At 45.6% G+C, this 16,060-nt stretch overlaps 1 protein-coding gene across 14 annotated transcripts in view; it reads right to left on the reverse strand.

Moving 5' to 3' along the window:
• Window positions 1–16,060, reverse strand: part of LOC120939798 — a 45,370-nt gene that overhangs the window by 18,821 nt on the left and 10,489 nt on the right. For 3 of the 14 annotated variants that reach the window (XM_040352159.1, XM_040352163.1, XM_040352165.1), the window contains exons 3-5: window positions 12,622–13,761; window positions 8,532–8,661; window positions 4,034–4,105 (exon numbers count right to left, since the gene is read on the reverse strand). In XM_040352159.1, coding sequence (XP_040208093.1) covers window positions 4,034–4,105; window positions 8,532–8,661; window positions 12,622–13,751 — 1,332 coding nt within the window. In that variant the 5' untranslated portion in view covers window positions 13,752–13,761. Of the gene's footprint in view, window positions 1–4,006; window positions 4,109–8,531; window positions 8,662–12,621; window positions 13,762–16,060 lie in introns of all 14 variants that reach the window. The other 11 variants (XM_040352160.1, XM_040352154.1, XM_040352158.1 and 8 more) reach the window with 6 other exon arrangements.

Genomic DNA, 16,060 nt, shown 5'->3' on the forward strand with positions numbered 1-16,060 from the left:
TGAGTAGCGATACAAACAGACCAAGTTCCCCATTCAAAAGTGGCGCCTACCTCCGCAATATTTTCGGTTTTAAAATAACGCAATGCCAGCAGCACGGGGGAGGGAATGCCTATGGACTCATTGGACTGATGACACTGCTATCCCAGGAGCCAATGGGAAAGGGAGAAAAACATACCTTGTCACAGCGAGGATGGACGGAAGTGGAGTGTTAAAAGGGACCCTTTGCATTACGGCGAGAAAACACCACCCCGAGTCCCCCTGAAAATTTCCCCCGCCAGGAGACATGCTCTTCCTCTGCCTGGGGGCTCTCGGCTCTTGATTGGATTGATAGCAGCCATTGGCTCCCGCTGCTGTCAATCAAGTCCAATGACGCGGGCCGCGCCAAGTCCTACATTCGGCAGCGCGCACGCAAGTCAACCGCTACTTCTAGGGGGATTATCTGATGTGGAGAAGGCGCGTGGAACCCGGCCGGGGGACCCCAGAAGTTGAGGTTCGGGGCCACTCTGCCAAACGAACTGCACAGTAGAGGCATGTACAATATGGTTAAAAAAAAAAAAAAACACAGCTGTCCAAAAATAAATAGGCATGTGATTGGCAACAATTGCAGCCAAGGACGCAGATTAGGGTGGAACTCCGCTTTGAAAACAGTAATCCGGTGAACTCGAACTCCGCCGATCGCTCGGTTCTCACAGCTCCCCGAGCAGAGAGCCGACTGTCAGTCGCTCTCTGCACTGCTTGGAGCGGCCGGACTCAGGCTCTCAGCGGCTCACTGAGAGGCTGAGCCGGGTGCCGGTCCAGGCATGTGGGCGCATCATGACTTCATTGTCGGGATCTTGCCCCAGCCTGAACCAGCTCTGTGACATCAGCCGACAGCAAGCTTCAGCCCGTTGTCTGCTGAAAACAGGTGACAAGAGTACAGAATGAACTGCGCTCCTGTGATTCACAGAAGTACAGCCAAACAAGCTTTGTCTGTATGTCTCCTTTAAGATTGCAGGATATGACCCTACCAACTCCGCAATTCCAAGGCAAATGTTACTGAATGGCCACATTCCCTATAATGAAAGGCCACACACTTTTACAGAACAGAGTTGATTATAAAGCTGATAAGTCATGTTTTGCATACTTATTCTTAGAATCTAGGTGGACTGAACCCATGGGAGTTTCTGAATTTATGGGGACATTCTTTAGGTTACATAAAAACACTCATTTGTTAGAGGGAAGTCAGAAAGACGAGTCATTAGAGCAGGCTGTAATCTGGGCTGCAACACACACAAGCAGAGACGACTCCGATTCTTCCGGGTTATAAAGAAATACACGGGACAGGAAAGGGCAACCAGATTTGGGTCAGAGACAAAGAACAGGAAATGGTGCAGATGCAAACCAGATACAGAATAAACGGCACATCTGCTGACACATAATACAAGAACACAGATGGACAGAACTCAGGAGCCAGCGGGCTTTTCTATGGATCCAATCAACGCAAGCTTGTGCCAACAGAAAGGGTTCAGAAAACCTCAAAACCAGGAGAGGGAGAGAAGAAAATTAAAGAAAGAGAAAAGAAAGGAAAGGGAAAAAAAAAAAAAAAAAAGGAAATAAATCTACCCCAGTTTTAAAAGTTTTATCAGGTTTGGTAACAATCTGAGGAATGAAAACACAGCTTTAGCCATTAAAGCAGAAATTACTTGAAAGTGACTTTTTTATTAACTTCAGTTCCGGACTTTCACCCCATTCTTGATGACAATAGACCAGTCATGTAACACTGTACCCAAATTTGAATTTTTTTATTGGCAACACTAAACAAAGAAAAATAAATAAATAAAAAAAAAAAAAACACAACTCACTATGCCTCTTACTAAATACCCCGGACTGTCTACTTTCCATAAAATGGGTTATTTGGGGGATATTTGTACTGTCCTGGCGTTTTTGGGGCTCAAGAAATGAGATCGGCCGTCAGTACATCAGGATTGATCAATTTTGAGATATACATCGTTTGTGGACATAAAACTTTCCTACAGACTAAATACACCGATTTGGGTTATTTTCACCAAAGAAATATAGCAGAATACAATTCAGCCTAAATTATTCTTATTTAGCAAAAAAAAAAAAAAACCTGTTTATTAAATACCATCAAAAGAAGGCTCTATGTGAAAAAAAATATATATATTATTTTCAGACACTGTACTGCACCGGTGACAGTATGTGTGTGTGTGTGTGGGGGGGGGGGGGATACATTTTTATTACACACACACATATACACACTATATAAATAAATAAAAAGGGGGGGGTATATATTTATTAACACACACAGTCACCAGTGCAGTACAGGGTCACAATGGGTGGGAAGTGATCAGGGAGGGACACGGACTGGTGAAAAATGCCTTGTCCTTTATTTTATTTGTTATGATCCAACCTTAGCAACACTACTTTTGGAAAGTGATCAGGATTTTTTCCACACACATTATGGATTGCTGATACCACTGAAATTTTATTGGTATAATAAACACAAATTGTACACAATGGACGGCACGAAAGGAAGCCACTCATTGTTCACAATTGTAATGTGGTCTGCTGCGTCTGGTCACAGCGATCACGTGGTACCAGGCAGCGAGCCGATACACTGATCAGTCATCTGCTGCGTCAGATGGACACAGCTGGTGACAACAAAAAAAGTGTGGCCCCACAGCTGTGCGCAAATCACGTTCTGGGAGGACGTTGTACGGCATCCACCCCGAACAAGAAATGTCCCACCTGGCTGTCATTTGATAAGTGCGACAGGAAGTGGTAAAAAAAAAAAAAAAAAAAAAAAAAAAAAAAAGTTTATTTACCTGCTCTGTGCAAAGGTATTGCACAGAGCGATCCCTTACCTCCTCTCTTCTGGAGGCCCCAACTGGTGTGGTCCACTCTTCTCCTGCGTGTCCTCCCTTACCAAGCTGTGTGGTCGCCCGAGTCCACAGACACCTCCTCCTCACAGGATTTGACCAACAGCAGCGGGAGCCAATGGCTCCCACTGCTGCCTATGTTTCTTATGATATCAGGAAGAAGGAAGAACTACTGCAGCCGGGTACAGCAGTAGCATAAAAAACATTTGGGTTGCACTTCATATCAGCAGCAAAGAGGGTTGCTGGTTCGAATCCCGACCACGTCACAATCTGCCTGGAGTTTGCATGTTCTCCCTGTGCTTGCGTGGGCTTCCTCTGAGTACTCCGGTTTCCTCCCACACTCTAAAATATATGCTGGCAAGTTAATTGGATCCTGTCTAAATTGGCCCTAGTATATGTATGAATGTGTGTTAGGGACCTTAGGTTGTAAGCTCCTTGAGGGCAGGGACTGGTGTGAATGAACAATGTATATGTAAAGCCCCTCGTAAAATTGACGGCGCTATACAAGTACCTGAAATAAAATTGTGTTTTCCATTTGTGTGCATTTGTCCCCCCCCCCTTTTTTCTCTGTGGGTTGAACTAGATGGATGTCTTTTTTCAAGAAGAAAGGAAGGAGAGAGAGGGGAAAGAAAAAAGGAAGAAAGGAAGAAGAGAAAAAAAAAAAAAAAAAAAGGTAGGAGAGAGGGAGAAAAAAAAAAAAAAAAAAAAAAAAAAAAAAAAAAAAAGGAGAGAGGGAGAACCTTCAGTTGCTCTGCCCCGCCATTACTGCACATGCACAGATCTGCAGAAGGCCTCTGTCAGGACCCGAGGGCTAGGCAGGGGCCCTAGGCAGATCTTCACATGTGTATGCGATTTTCTGATTAGCAGCAATTTCAACATAGTTGCATTAAACTTTTGATTGAATCCTCCCATCTAAAATGTAAGCAGAGGTTTCATTATTTTACACAAGCATGCAGTTTCAATCTAAGAGGATTGGCTCCTGAGATCCATCCAATGAGGAACAGAGAATAGCAGCACAGACAGAAGCAGTACAGACACACAGACAACTAAGGACGGGAGGCACTGCAGATCTGAGTTATGGACACACGGACACACACGCACACACAAGTGTTAGCGCACGGCAGCACCTCCTGCTGGTGAGGTCTGGTACTCACTCCGGCGAGCGATTTCTGGATATTCTCCCTGGCTCTGGCAATGTCCCTGAGGATTGTGCTTGCTCCGTCCTCCTGCTGGCGGTGCACAAAAAACCACACACACAATTTTTACACGTTACCAGGAGGCAAAGAGGTGCCATCAAATCAGCTTAAAGAAAACCGGACGGTGCAGAAAGCCATCTAAACTGGCGCCATGAACGAAATGCAGACAACCTAGATTTTTACACCGCTCTGCCAAGGAGCTGCAATACACAAATAGACCTTTGCAGAGAAGTCAAGCACTGGCCAACGCCTTCTGCAGCTTACTGGTCACCAGGGATGCCATTCTGTGCAAGGACCAGAAGAGGGCAGCAGAGGGCAGCCCAACACTTTGCCTCTCTACAAAGTGACTCGAATTTCGGGGCAGGGGGGATGGTACACGGTGCCCACATTTCGCTCATGGCGACAGTTTATGCGATTTTCTGTACGGGGAGGCTTACTTTAAGAACCTTACTGACAGCGACGTAAAAAGTGGAACCCAATCAGGGGGCAAAACTCAAAGATGGAGGTCCGAGACTAAAGTAGAACTATGGGGAAAATCCCTTTACTGGGGTTCAGCTTTGAGCGACAAACAAAGCCCAACTCCAGCTATCAATTTGTCAGCATTAAAGTGGTTGTAAACCTCAGACATGAAATATGAACAAAGCATATCCCTCTATAGCAGGGATATGCAATTAGCGGACCTCCGGCTGTTGCAGAACTACAAGTGCCATGAGGCATAGCAAGACTCTGAGAGCCACAGGCATGACACCCAGAGGCAGAGGCATGATGGGACTTGTAGTTTTGCAACAGCTGGAGGTCCGCTAATTGCATATCCCTGCTCTATAGTGTGTACTTGTCTCAGTCCAGAGCACAGAGTGTGATGTCTGTCTGCTGCTTCCTTCCTTTGATATCAGCATGAATCACTTCGGACAGGTTTCCCTGACACCAAGAGATAAAAAGGTGACAGGGGAGGAGCCCCAGCACACAGCCTGCGATTGACAGCCTCAGATTTGTTCCTGTGTGAAGGGGGTGTGTCCCTTTCCCTCCAAATCCGCTCTCAGAACTATCTTTACCAAACTCTGCAGAGTGTAACCAACTCTCTGCCCCTTTTTTTTTTGACAGCTCAGAAAAGCTTTATAAATTCTGGACTGTGTGCTGGAGATGCAGTCTTCTCTACAGTCTTTCAAAGTCCCGAATTTTTACAAAGCATTTCTCAGCAGCCGACGGGAGGTGGCGGAGATCTGAGAACTGAGTGGAGGGAAAGTACACAACCACCCCCACCCACCCCCCTAGGAAAACATGCACTGCTGAGGCCCATCAATCACCTGCTGTGTGCTGGGGAGGGGGTGCAGCCATCTCCCAAGATTGCTTGGCATGGGCCCATAGTGACTGATGCAGATAGGCGAATGAGAGAAATCATACTGGGTGCTTTAGGTTGAGGCAAGTATACACTATACAAGGATATGCTTTGTTCATTGCAACCATTGTAAAAAAAAAAAAAATGCATTGTGGGTAATTTTTGTATATTTTGCCCAGAGTTCTACTTTAACCACTTCCAGTCCAAGGTCTGTTAAACACACCTAATGTTCTAAAAATAAAAAGGGTTATTAGAAATGCTGATCAGAGACTATAATAAAATTCAGTTGGCTCGATGCACTTTACTTACAATGCAAGTTCATTTAAAATTCGGATATAAATCTGGAAAATATCCGAATGCGTTCTCCAAAGTGCAAAATACGTTGAAGTGTATCTAATGACAAAACTTTTTTTTTCACCCCAGGTTGGAGAGGATAAAGCTAAAAAAGCAGTAAAAACCCAAAAACTAAATAAAAGTAATATATTGGAGCTTACCAATCCTTAAAAAGCTACATTCACGCTAAAAATAAAATACAGGAGTGATTCACAGTGATCTGGGCGTTGCCGGCTGTGGTAGGGCAGGCAGGGTGGTGAACGATTCAGTGTAAATTGGCTCTTAGGCTCCATTCACACCTAGGCGTTTTCACGCCCGCCGCTATTGCAGCCTGCAATACGCTGGAGGGGTGATTTAACATTGTCGGCTATGGAGATGGTTCACATCTCCACGCCGAAACGCCTGAAGCTCAAAACAAGTCCCTGACCCTTTTTTTTCCGGCGTTCGGCCATATTACACAATGTGTAATCACCCCTCCAGCAAAAAAAAGCGGTAAAAAACGCAGCAAATGGCCTAGGTGTGAATGCAGCCTTAAATGGTTTGTCTCAACCAATACCCAACTGCCACTTTTGATGGTCAATTTCGTATGTTAAAAAAATTTTTTAATAGGACTTAGACAGGATTACCAAATGGGAAAAAACAAAAAGCCTAAAAACAAAGAATTGATAAGCTTCAGTATAAAAACACATTTGTCTCGTTGGGTTTAATACAGTGCCTTGAAAAAGTATTCATACCCCTGGAAATCTTCCACATTTTCTCATGTTACAACCAAAAACAATTTGTATTTTATGTGATAGACCAACACAAAGCGTCACATAATTGTGAAGTGGAAGGAAAATAAATGGTTTTCAATTTTTTTTTTTTTACAAATAAATATGTGAAAAGTGTGGGGGGTACATTTGTATGGCGCGCCCCCCCGGAGTCAATACTTTGTAGAACCGCCTTTCTCTACAAGTCTTTTTGGGGGTGTGTCTACCAGCTTTGCACATCTAGAGAGGGACATTTCTGCCCATTCTTCTTCTTTGTAAAATATCTCAAGTTCTGTCAGATTGGATGGAGAGCGTCTGTGATCAGCAATTTTCAAGTCTTGCCACAGATTCTCAATGGGATTTAGGTCTGGACTGTGACTGGGCAATTCTAACACATGAATAGGCTTTGATCTAAACCATTCCATTGTAGCTCTGGCTGTATGTTTAGGGTCGTTGTCCTGCTGGAAGATGAACCTCCGCCCCAGTCTCAAGTCTTTTGAAGACTCTAACAGGTTTTCTTCTAAGATTGTCCTGTATTTGTCTCCATCCATCTTCCCATCAACTCTGACCAGCTTCCCTGTCCCTGCTGAAGAAAAGCATCCCCACCACATGATGCTGCCACCACCATGTTTCACAGTGCGGATGGTGTGTTCAGGGTGATGTGCAGTGTTAGTTTTCCGCCACACATAGTGTTTTGCTTTTAGGCCAAAAAGTCCGATTTTGGTGTCATGTGACCAGAGCACCTTCTTCCACATGTTTGCTGTGTCCCCCTCCCCCACATGGTTTCTCACAAACTGCAAACAGGACTTTTTATGTCTTTCTTTCTTCAATGTGTTTCTTCTTGTCACTCTTCCATAAAGGGCAGATTTGTGGAGAGACCACTAAAGGTTGTCCTGTGGACAGATTCTCCCCCCTGAGCTGTGGATCTCTGCAGCTCCTCCAGAGTTACCATGGGGCTCTTGGCTGCTTCTCTGATGAATGCTCTCCTTGCCCGGCCCGGTCAGTTTAGGTGGACGGCCATGTCTTGATAGGTTTGCAGTTGTGCCATACTCTTTCCATTTTCCGATGATGGATTGAAGATGTTCAAAGCTTGGAAATTAAATTACATTTTTTATAACCTAACCCTGCTTTAGACTTCTCCACAACTTTCTCCCTGACCTGTCTGGCGTGTTCCTCGGCCTTCATGATGCAGTTTGTTCACTAAGGTTCTCTAACAAACCTCTGAGGGCTTCACAGAACAGCTGTATTTAGACTGGAGATTAAATTACACACAGGTGGACTCTATTTACTAATCAGGTGACTTCTGAAGGCAATTGGTTCCAGTAGATTTTAGTTAGGGGTATCAGAGTAAAGGGGGCTGTAATTATCCTATTTTCCTTCCACTTCACAATTATGTGACACTTTGTGTTGGTCTTTCACATAAAATCCCAATAAAATACATTTAAGTGTTTTTGGTTGCAACAGGAGAAAATGTGGAAAATTTGGGGGGTATGAATATAAAGTTTTGGCTTTAAATACACTTTAAAATGCTGAAAATACAGGCGGCGTCCCTCATAAGGAGGAGGACGGCCGGCGGGTGAGCAGGGGTCTTGGACGGCAATTGATAATGAATGAACCGACAAGCTGCTCAATGCCCAAAACAAGAATATCAGCACAAAGGTGAAGATGTTGTAAAACGGAATAGGACAAGACCTGAAAGAGGCTCACAATAGAATCATTCTGTTCCACTTGGTTACCGTCAGTCAGAAAAGGAAACCTCAGAAGTGGCTCAATTTGGAGCGAGAGAGACCCAGCCAGATGCAAGAGAAGCAATAGAAAAAGCCCCCCCGAGGAAGCAACACAAACATTACAAAAAAGATAAAATGAAAAAAATAAAAAACAAAAACTCTTGATTAGGAGTAAAACGGACGTTGCTCGGCAGCCTCCAAAACAAAAAAATCGTCTACAAGAGTTTTATGAAGACAGATGATTTGGGAATGCAGCGACTAGACGTCAAAGATGATTAGGCCCCGCCCCCGGCCCCTCCCCCCTCACTGACCTGTGTCTGAATGTGAGCGTTGGTTCCGGCATTGCTCAGGTCTTCATAATACTGTCTCTCTGCGTCGTCATACTTGTATTTGTCAAACCAGATCTTCTCTGTGCTCAAGCAAGAAGCTGCCATTTTTCTGCCGACAGAACATTACAGGTTTAAATACACAAAAAATTGTAGTTTTATTTTCACAAATGTTGAAAACCGCAGCGGTGTGTGTGCCCCCACCCCACCAATCTACAAAAAAAAAAAAAAAAAAAAAGATTTTTTTGTACTCACCATAAAATCCTTTTCTCTTATCGTCCATGGACGGACACAGCCTTCACAGGTGGGTTATGTTCCTGTTCATAGGAGAGGACGAACAGGAACATAACCCACTTGTCAAGACTTGAAGGCTGTGTCCGTCCATGGACGATAATGGAAAAGGATTTTACGGTGAGTACAAAAAAAAAATACTATTTTTTTTTTTGGTAGGATTTTTTGTACTCGCCGTAAAATCCTTTTCCATTATCGTCCACGGACAGACACAGCCTTCACAAGTGGGTTATGTTCCTGTTCGCCCTCTCCTATGAACAGGAACATAACCCACTTGTCAAGACTTGTGAAGGCTGTGTCCGTCCATGGACAATAAGATAGAAACCCCCTTGTATCACTGAATACATCCAACCAGAAGAAGAAAGAACAAGCCGCGTATGAGCGCAGACCAATCATCTCCATTCGCATTTTCATGAACACATAAAACCAATAAAGTGGTTTAAAAGGGATTGTAAAGTCTTTATTAAGGCAGAGTTCCACCCAAAAATGGAACTTCCACTTTTTGGAATCCTCCGGTGTCACATTTGGCACCTTTCAGGGGGGAGGAGGGAACAGATACCTGGGTCCCGAGCAATGCGGCGGGGGCGCGCGCGTTCCCCCTAGCGGCCGGGAAAGCAAGGACGTCCAGTCTGAAGGACGAAAGGTCCCTGCCGACGTCATTTTACTATGACTTGGTAGGGAAGCGGTTAATAAAAAAATAAAAAAAAAGTGATTTTACGGCGATTTGCATTTTTTTTGCCCAATTTGTTGTTGGGCAGATTAAAAAAAGGTGTGACCCAGGACTGATGTTTAGTAACATAATGGGGTTAAAAAAAAAAAAAAAAAAAAAAACACACACAACGCTACTATAAGGCCTCTTTTACACTGAGGAGTTTTTCAGGCGGCTTAGCGCTAAAAATACCGTCTGAAAAACTCGATGTGATGGCGGGACCGCTCCAAAAGTCCTGTCAGCAGCATCTTTGGAGCGGTGAGAGGAGCCTTTTTCGGCTGTTAGCGAAGGGTTAATACCACACCGCTAGCGGCCAAATACTGCAGCAACTCAGACGGTATAGCGCCACTAAAAATAGCAGCGCTATACCGCCACCGCACATCCTGCCCCAGGGATTCATTTTTTACTGTGGGACAGTGAAATATTTACAGTAGCAATTTGCCATTTTTGTACTAAGGGCTAATTTTAGTTTTTTTTTTTTTAACCCCATTATGTTATTGGTCAATTAATCGATTATGATAAACAGTAATTGATTAATTTCATAATCGATTCGTTGTTTCGGCCCTAAATAAAACCTGGAGGCCAATTGGTTTCTATGCAGAGTTGCACCAAAATTTGCATTCTCCAGCTTCATTAAACGCCCACTAAGTTCGCAGGATCACGCCCGAAAGGATTGTGACATCACTTCCCCTCGGGCAAAAGCCAAGTGAAACACAAGCAATTCTAACTTTTCTGCACAGGGTTTTTTTTTTTTTTTTTTTTTTTTTTTAACTGGTATGGCGTTCTAGAATCGAAGGAAAAAAGCCAAGTTTCCAGTGCCAGCACGTCTGATCACCATTGTCTAAACCAGACACATGAGGTACAGAGAGAAGCACAAACGTGTTCCTTTCTGGGATCAATTGTACTGCACTTTACAATAGAAGTTCTGTACCATTGAAGACGAGTCCTACCAGTGTATGCGGCCCGCTTGTCTATTAATCATTATAAATCAGTACCTCATGCCAAGATATCAAAACTTGTGACATCTCAGTCCTGAGCCATTCTAACCTCTTCTGGAGAACCATCACTTTTCATGGAGACCTCTCAAGGCCAGACAATGCAACATAATGATGCATAAATTTCACCCCCAAGCATCAGTTCCCTGGCCGAGAAGAGCGCCTAGAGCAGCCACGCTTACAGCGGAACTAAACGGAAAAAAACTAAGAGCAGGCAGGCTTTCATTGCAGAGGGGATATGACAAGTCTCTACTGCAATAGAAAAAAATAAAAATAAAAAATAAGATGGCGGCTCCCAGTCCCTCCAATGAGCGTGGAGGTGCAGAGAAATGCTGAGCAACAGTCAGCAGCTCTCTGCTCAGGGATCTGCGAGAACTGAGCCATCAGCAAATGTTTGATCGCTCGGTTCTCAGTGTTAGAGGCGCCAGGGGACAGATGCGGCATCCACCCAAGTATGATGGAGGGGAGACCCCCAAACCAATACATTTAAAAAAAATAAAAAAAAATTACCCAAGTGGCCAATCAAAAAAGCCAAAGACTGGTTACCTGGACGAAGCCCCGGAAAAAAAAAAAAGATGGCGCCGGTGAGGGAGCTCGTGGACGTTACATCGATAGAACAGGGGTGAGTATTTTCTGACCTTGGTTCCGCTTTAACTACAAGTCAAGACCTCCATAGTAAAGCGGAATTAAAGCTTAATCTTTTCTTTTAGAATCATACTTACCCCTGGGTGGATGCAGCATCCGATTCAGACTCTTTACATGGCTCCCCCCCCCCTCCATCTTATGCAGTAGCTGAGCACAGTGTTTGCACGCTCGCTCCTGCGATTGGGAGGTGGTGAGCAGTTATGACTAGGCCTCACTTGGCAACATCCTGGGGGGTATTCCAGTCAGGCATCAGGGGGTACATGAATGGCCAACCCCTATAGCAAGGTCATTATTCAGCTAAAAGTTTGCTCTTCAGCTGTAACCAAAAGGTGAATAACGCTGTTGCTATAGGTGTAGGATATTTATGTACTCTCCTGATGCCTGAATGGCATAGAGGGTCCGCCTAATAGACAGGTGGACCCAGTTAGACATCAGGCAGACCCTGCATGCCAGTCAGGAGGTACATAAATGGCATACACCTATAGCAAGGGCATCAATCACCTTTGTAGATAAAAATGAGCACTGCAGCTGTAACCAGAGGTGAATAATGCCGTTGCTATAGGTGTAGACCAGGGATATTCAATTAGTGGACCTCCAGCTGTTGCAGAACTACAAGTCCCATGAGGCATAGCAAGACTGACAGCCACAAGCACGACACCCAGAGGCATGATGGGACTTGTAGTTTTGCAACAGCTGGAGTCCCGGTAATTGCATATCCCTGGTGTAGACCATTTAGGTACCGTATTTATCGGCGTATAACGCGCACTTTTTTCCCCTTAAAATCATGGGAAAATCGTGGGTGTGCGTTATACGCCGATCCCCGCTTTCTGAACGCTGCCGCCGACATAATACCGAGTGCAGTACACTCAGGTACACTCGTCTGGGCTCAGCCACGCTCTGCTCCGCTCGCGGTCACGCCCTGTGCCGCCTCCTAGCCTTTAATGCGAGAGAAACCGAGCCTAGCCGAGTGTACCGCGCTCGGTATGTCGGCGGCGTTCAAAAACAGCGCGGGAGAACACCACGAATGCCGCAGACGGACGCCGGACCGGACAAGGCCACCGGGCAACTAAGTAACTAACTGTAAACTGTCAGTATTTATTTTTTTCCTTAGGATTTCCTTCTAGGTTTGGGGTGCGCGCTATATGCCAGTGCGCGCTATAGGGCGATAAATACGGTACTTTCTGATGCCTGACTGGCATGGAGGTTCAGCCCGATACAGACGGACCCAGTTGGACCACTCGTGTAAAAGGGGTCATACTACACCATACACGGAGGCTGCTCTACATCATTTTCTGTAGGAGATGCAAACATGGAATGACTACCCAACAAGAACACTGGAGCATCTCTTCTACGGGTACAAAGCATTAAACAACCACAACATCTTTAGCACACAGTAAGAATAAACATTTGTTGTTGTAAAGAAATAAGTGCCTACTTCTTGTCCTGATGTTTGGGTTTTACTGGCCGAGGCAATTTGGCTACAATGGTCTGGCTGGATTTAACAGCAACCGACATTTCTTGAGCGGCATAGAAACACGCTTCGGCTCGATCGTAAGTAGTCTTATTAAGCCACACGCTCTCGCTGCCGCTGTGGAGGAAGTACGCGGGGTAATACACGGCGGTCTCCTCCGGAATACTGGGAAGATCTTTTTTGTTAGACGGCTGCCTTCCGGCAGACTTACGATTGTATCTGTCCCGCTTTCCCTTTTTTCCAGAATTCACGCTCCAATTGAGGTTGGATTGATGCGGTAATGTCGCCTGCGAATTAGCAGCGTGCTCATAGAAGCATTGCTCCGCTTGGTCATACCGGGACTTATCCAACCACACCTCAGACAACAGGTCCTGTATGGCTGCCCAGTGTGGCTTTCCGTTGACCGTTGGCTCAGAATCAATGACTTCATTAATGGTCAACCCGTCCCGGGCAGCTGGAGTTGGAGTCGCACTAGAATACCCTTCATCGGGTGTTCTCTGGGTGGATCTAATCGCTGCACGGTCATGAGGAACCAGGTTGAGGTTGAGGGCTCGAGGGGCAAGGGGAGATGCAAACTGCACGATGAACTGGCTCTCAGCATCTTCAAAATTGAACTTATTAACCCAGACTCCATTATCCACATGGTGACAAGCCGTCATAGCGCTGTGGGTGCAGTTCTCTGTAGGCTTCTTTGTCGCTGCTACTTCCTTAACGGAAGCCACTTTCACATGAGGACGATTCTCCAACACCTTGGGCTGCACTGCGGCAAGCTTGGCATGATAGCCGCATTCGGCCTCATCGTACAAATATTTATCAAGCCACACTGCGTCCGCCATTAAGCCAAACAGCACATTGTCCACCTTGGGCATCACAGCTTTGTTCTTGGGAGACCTTCGTCTCCTCTTCTGTTTTTTACCGTTGACTTTCTTAAGGTCGTTCTCCATAGGTTCGTGCTGGGCAATGCCGTTGGTGGCATCATTCCCCTTCTTGGCAGCCGTTGCCTGGGCCTCACAAGGAAGCAAAGTTCCGTTCTCACATTTGTGTTTGTCCACCCAACCGGACTCTACCGGGCTCTGGTGTTTCCTTGTCCTCATCTTGGTCAGGCAGCATTAAGAAACCATAAGAGCTATAAACACATTTTAATACATACATAAGCTAGAGAATTTACCAGAGAAGACACCAACCATCCATGAATGATAGGAAGAACCAATAAAAGCATTTGTTTAGTGGCCTCACATGAAGGTCTGCTTATAGAATACCAGTGATCCAGATTTTTTTTTTCTGCAATTCCTAACAATTCCACTAATGGAAGTCGTGGAAGTCACACATTTCTGCGAAACCCCCTAAGCTGGTGTATGACAGCCTCAGCCTTGGCTCCAACCGGGCCAAGTCCTCAACGTGTTTCACCCTGCCCATGGAGCTTAGTCATGGGCATAATGAAACGCATTGGTGGCATGGACTGGATTGAGAGAGGGCCGAGGCCGTCATACACCACCTTATGCGATTTTGCAGAGATGTGCAACTTCCAGGACTTTTCCCCCATTTGTTGTCTAGTCCTGGGACAAGCTCCGTTCTTATCTGCACCCCAAGCGGTTGCTACATAATTGGAGCCTTGAGCGGCACCTGTCAATTTAGGTCGGGTCCTCACAATTCCACCTTTTACAAGGCTAGATGACCTTCTGGGATCTCTGCTGTGCAATAAATCTCACAACTGTCATCCAAAAAGGTGTCTTATTACTAGACCGCATTATGCTGGGGGACCATTCTGGGTCTATTTTAAGAAAGATCCAACAGCTATCTATAGATACATCTCCAGATTTCTGCAATGAAGAAATGAGAATGCCAATAAAGTCAAATATAAGTCCCCTTTAGTACCTTATCTAGGCATAGGCAAAATATACCAACAGTAAAAATGCATCCAGTGCATCTCTGCAATACATACATTTCTTCACACTTTTCCCTTAAAAAGGCCAAGTTCATCTTTTGAAAATAAAGAAATTTACTTTTTTTGCAGGTAGAAAATATATTTAATTTATTTATTTTTTGCAGTTAAAATAAAATGAAAGTCTTATTTTTTCTAAGTAGCCAACAGAGCATTGCACCCGCGATCAGAAGGTTGAGGGTGCAAGCTCAGGCTCCTGTAAACTCTCAGCTTAGCCGTCTGCTAGTACCTTGAACGGGGCAGGCAGTTATACTCGAGAGCAGATCAATGGATTACCAGAGCCCTCAGGTCAGTGAGAACTACAAGCCGCAATGGCGGATGGCACTTTATCCATTCACAGGAAACTGAATATATGAGACAGCCCTGCACAGCTGCACCGTTTTCAGATTGTGACAGTGGGTGTGGGGATAACATTCTCTGCTCTCTGTCAAAGGGGGGGTGAGTGAAGGCTGCAGATTCTGGAACACGTTACATGTTCCACCCTTAAAATGGATGAAGCCCACAACATGCTCCAAAGGCAAATTTATCCTTTAAGGCTTGGCTCACACTAGTTCAGGCTGTACGCCCCTGCGTTCGCTCAGGCACGGCAGCCCACTCATTTGAATAGGCTGCTGTGGCGCGTAAAACATGCAAAAACTACGCAGCTGTAGGGAACCCGCAACTGGACTTTTTGAGCATGCCGTTTCCCCGCACCCACGATGGTGCTGCCGACAGATGCGTGAAGGTGCCATTTAGAATGAATTGCAGCCATGCACGTATCGCAAGAGCAGTGCAATTCAGTTGTGGTTTTCCATGCGATTTCCGCAACGCATGGCCTGCACTAATGTGTACCAAGCCTAAAGACTCATTCACACATGCTTTTCCTTTTCTGTTGAGCTTAGGTCCTTTGCGCCCTTATAAACGAGGCCTTAAAGTGGAACTTCACTACAAAAAGGGAAAGTTCTCCCTTTTCTCTTCCCCCTCTCCAATATATGGCATGTCATTTTAAAGGGGATACCTGCTCCCACCTCTGTTTGGTTTGCTTTAGTTTGCCTTACGGCTTCACTCCTGGTTCCCTACTGCACATGCGCAAGACGTGCTGCACGTCCTGTATGGTCCCTGCTGTCTTCTGGGACCTGTGCATCTCCTAGAAAACAGCGGGGGGAGGGAGGAGGGGGGGGGCGGACATGGTGTAGTTTGCCGCAGAAAGCAAATACCTGGATTTGACAGGTATCTGTCCCCCCCCTCCTTGAAAGGTGCCAAATGCGACACCAGGGGGGGGGGGGGGGGGGGGTTGGAAGAAGTTTCATTCCTGCGTGGAACTCCACTTCAAGACGGATCCCATTGGCAGGTCAGGCGACTTACTCTCAAAGTCGGACCAGCGTGAACCAGCTATAAACAGCGTGGGGGGGGGGGGGGGGGGGAATGGATGAGCTGCCAGAAATCCAGTGAGCTCCTAACTTCCTGTTTATGTTGACAACA

Source organism: Rana temporaria, chromosome 5 (genome assembly GCF_905171775.1).
Source record: "Rana temporaria chromosome 5, aRanTem1.1, whole genome shotgun sequence".
In the NCBI taxonomy this organism is placed as follows: Eukaryota; Metazoa; Chordata; class Amphibia; order Anura; family Ranidae; genus Rana; species Rana temporaria.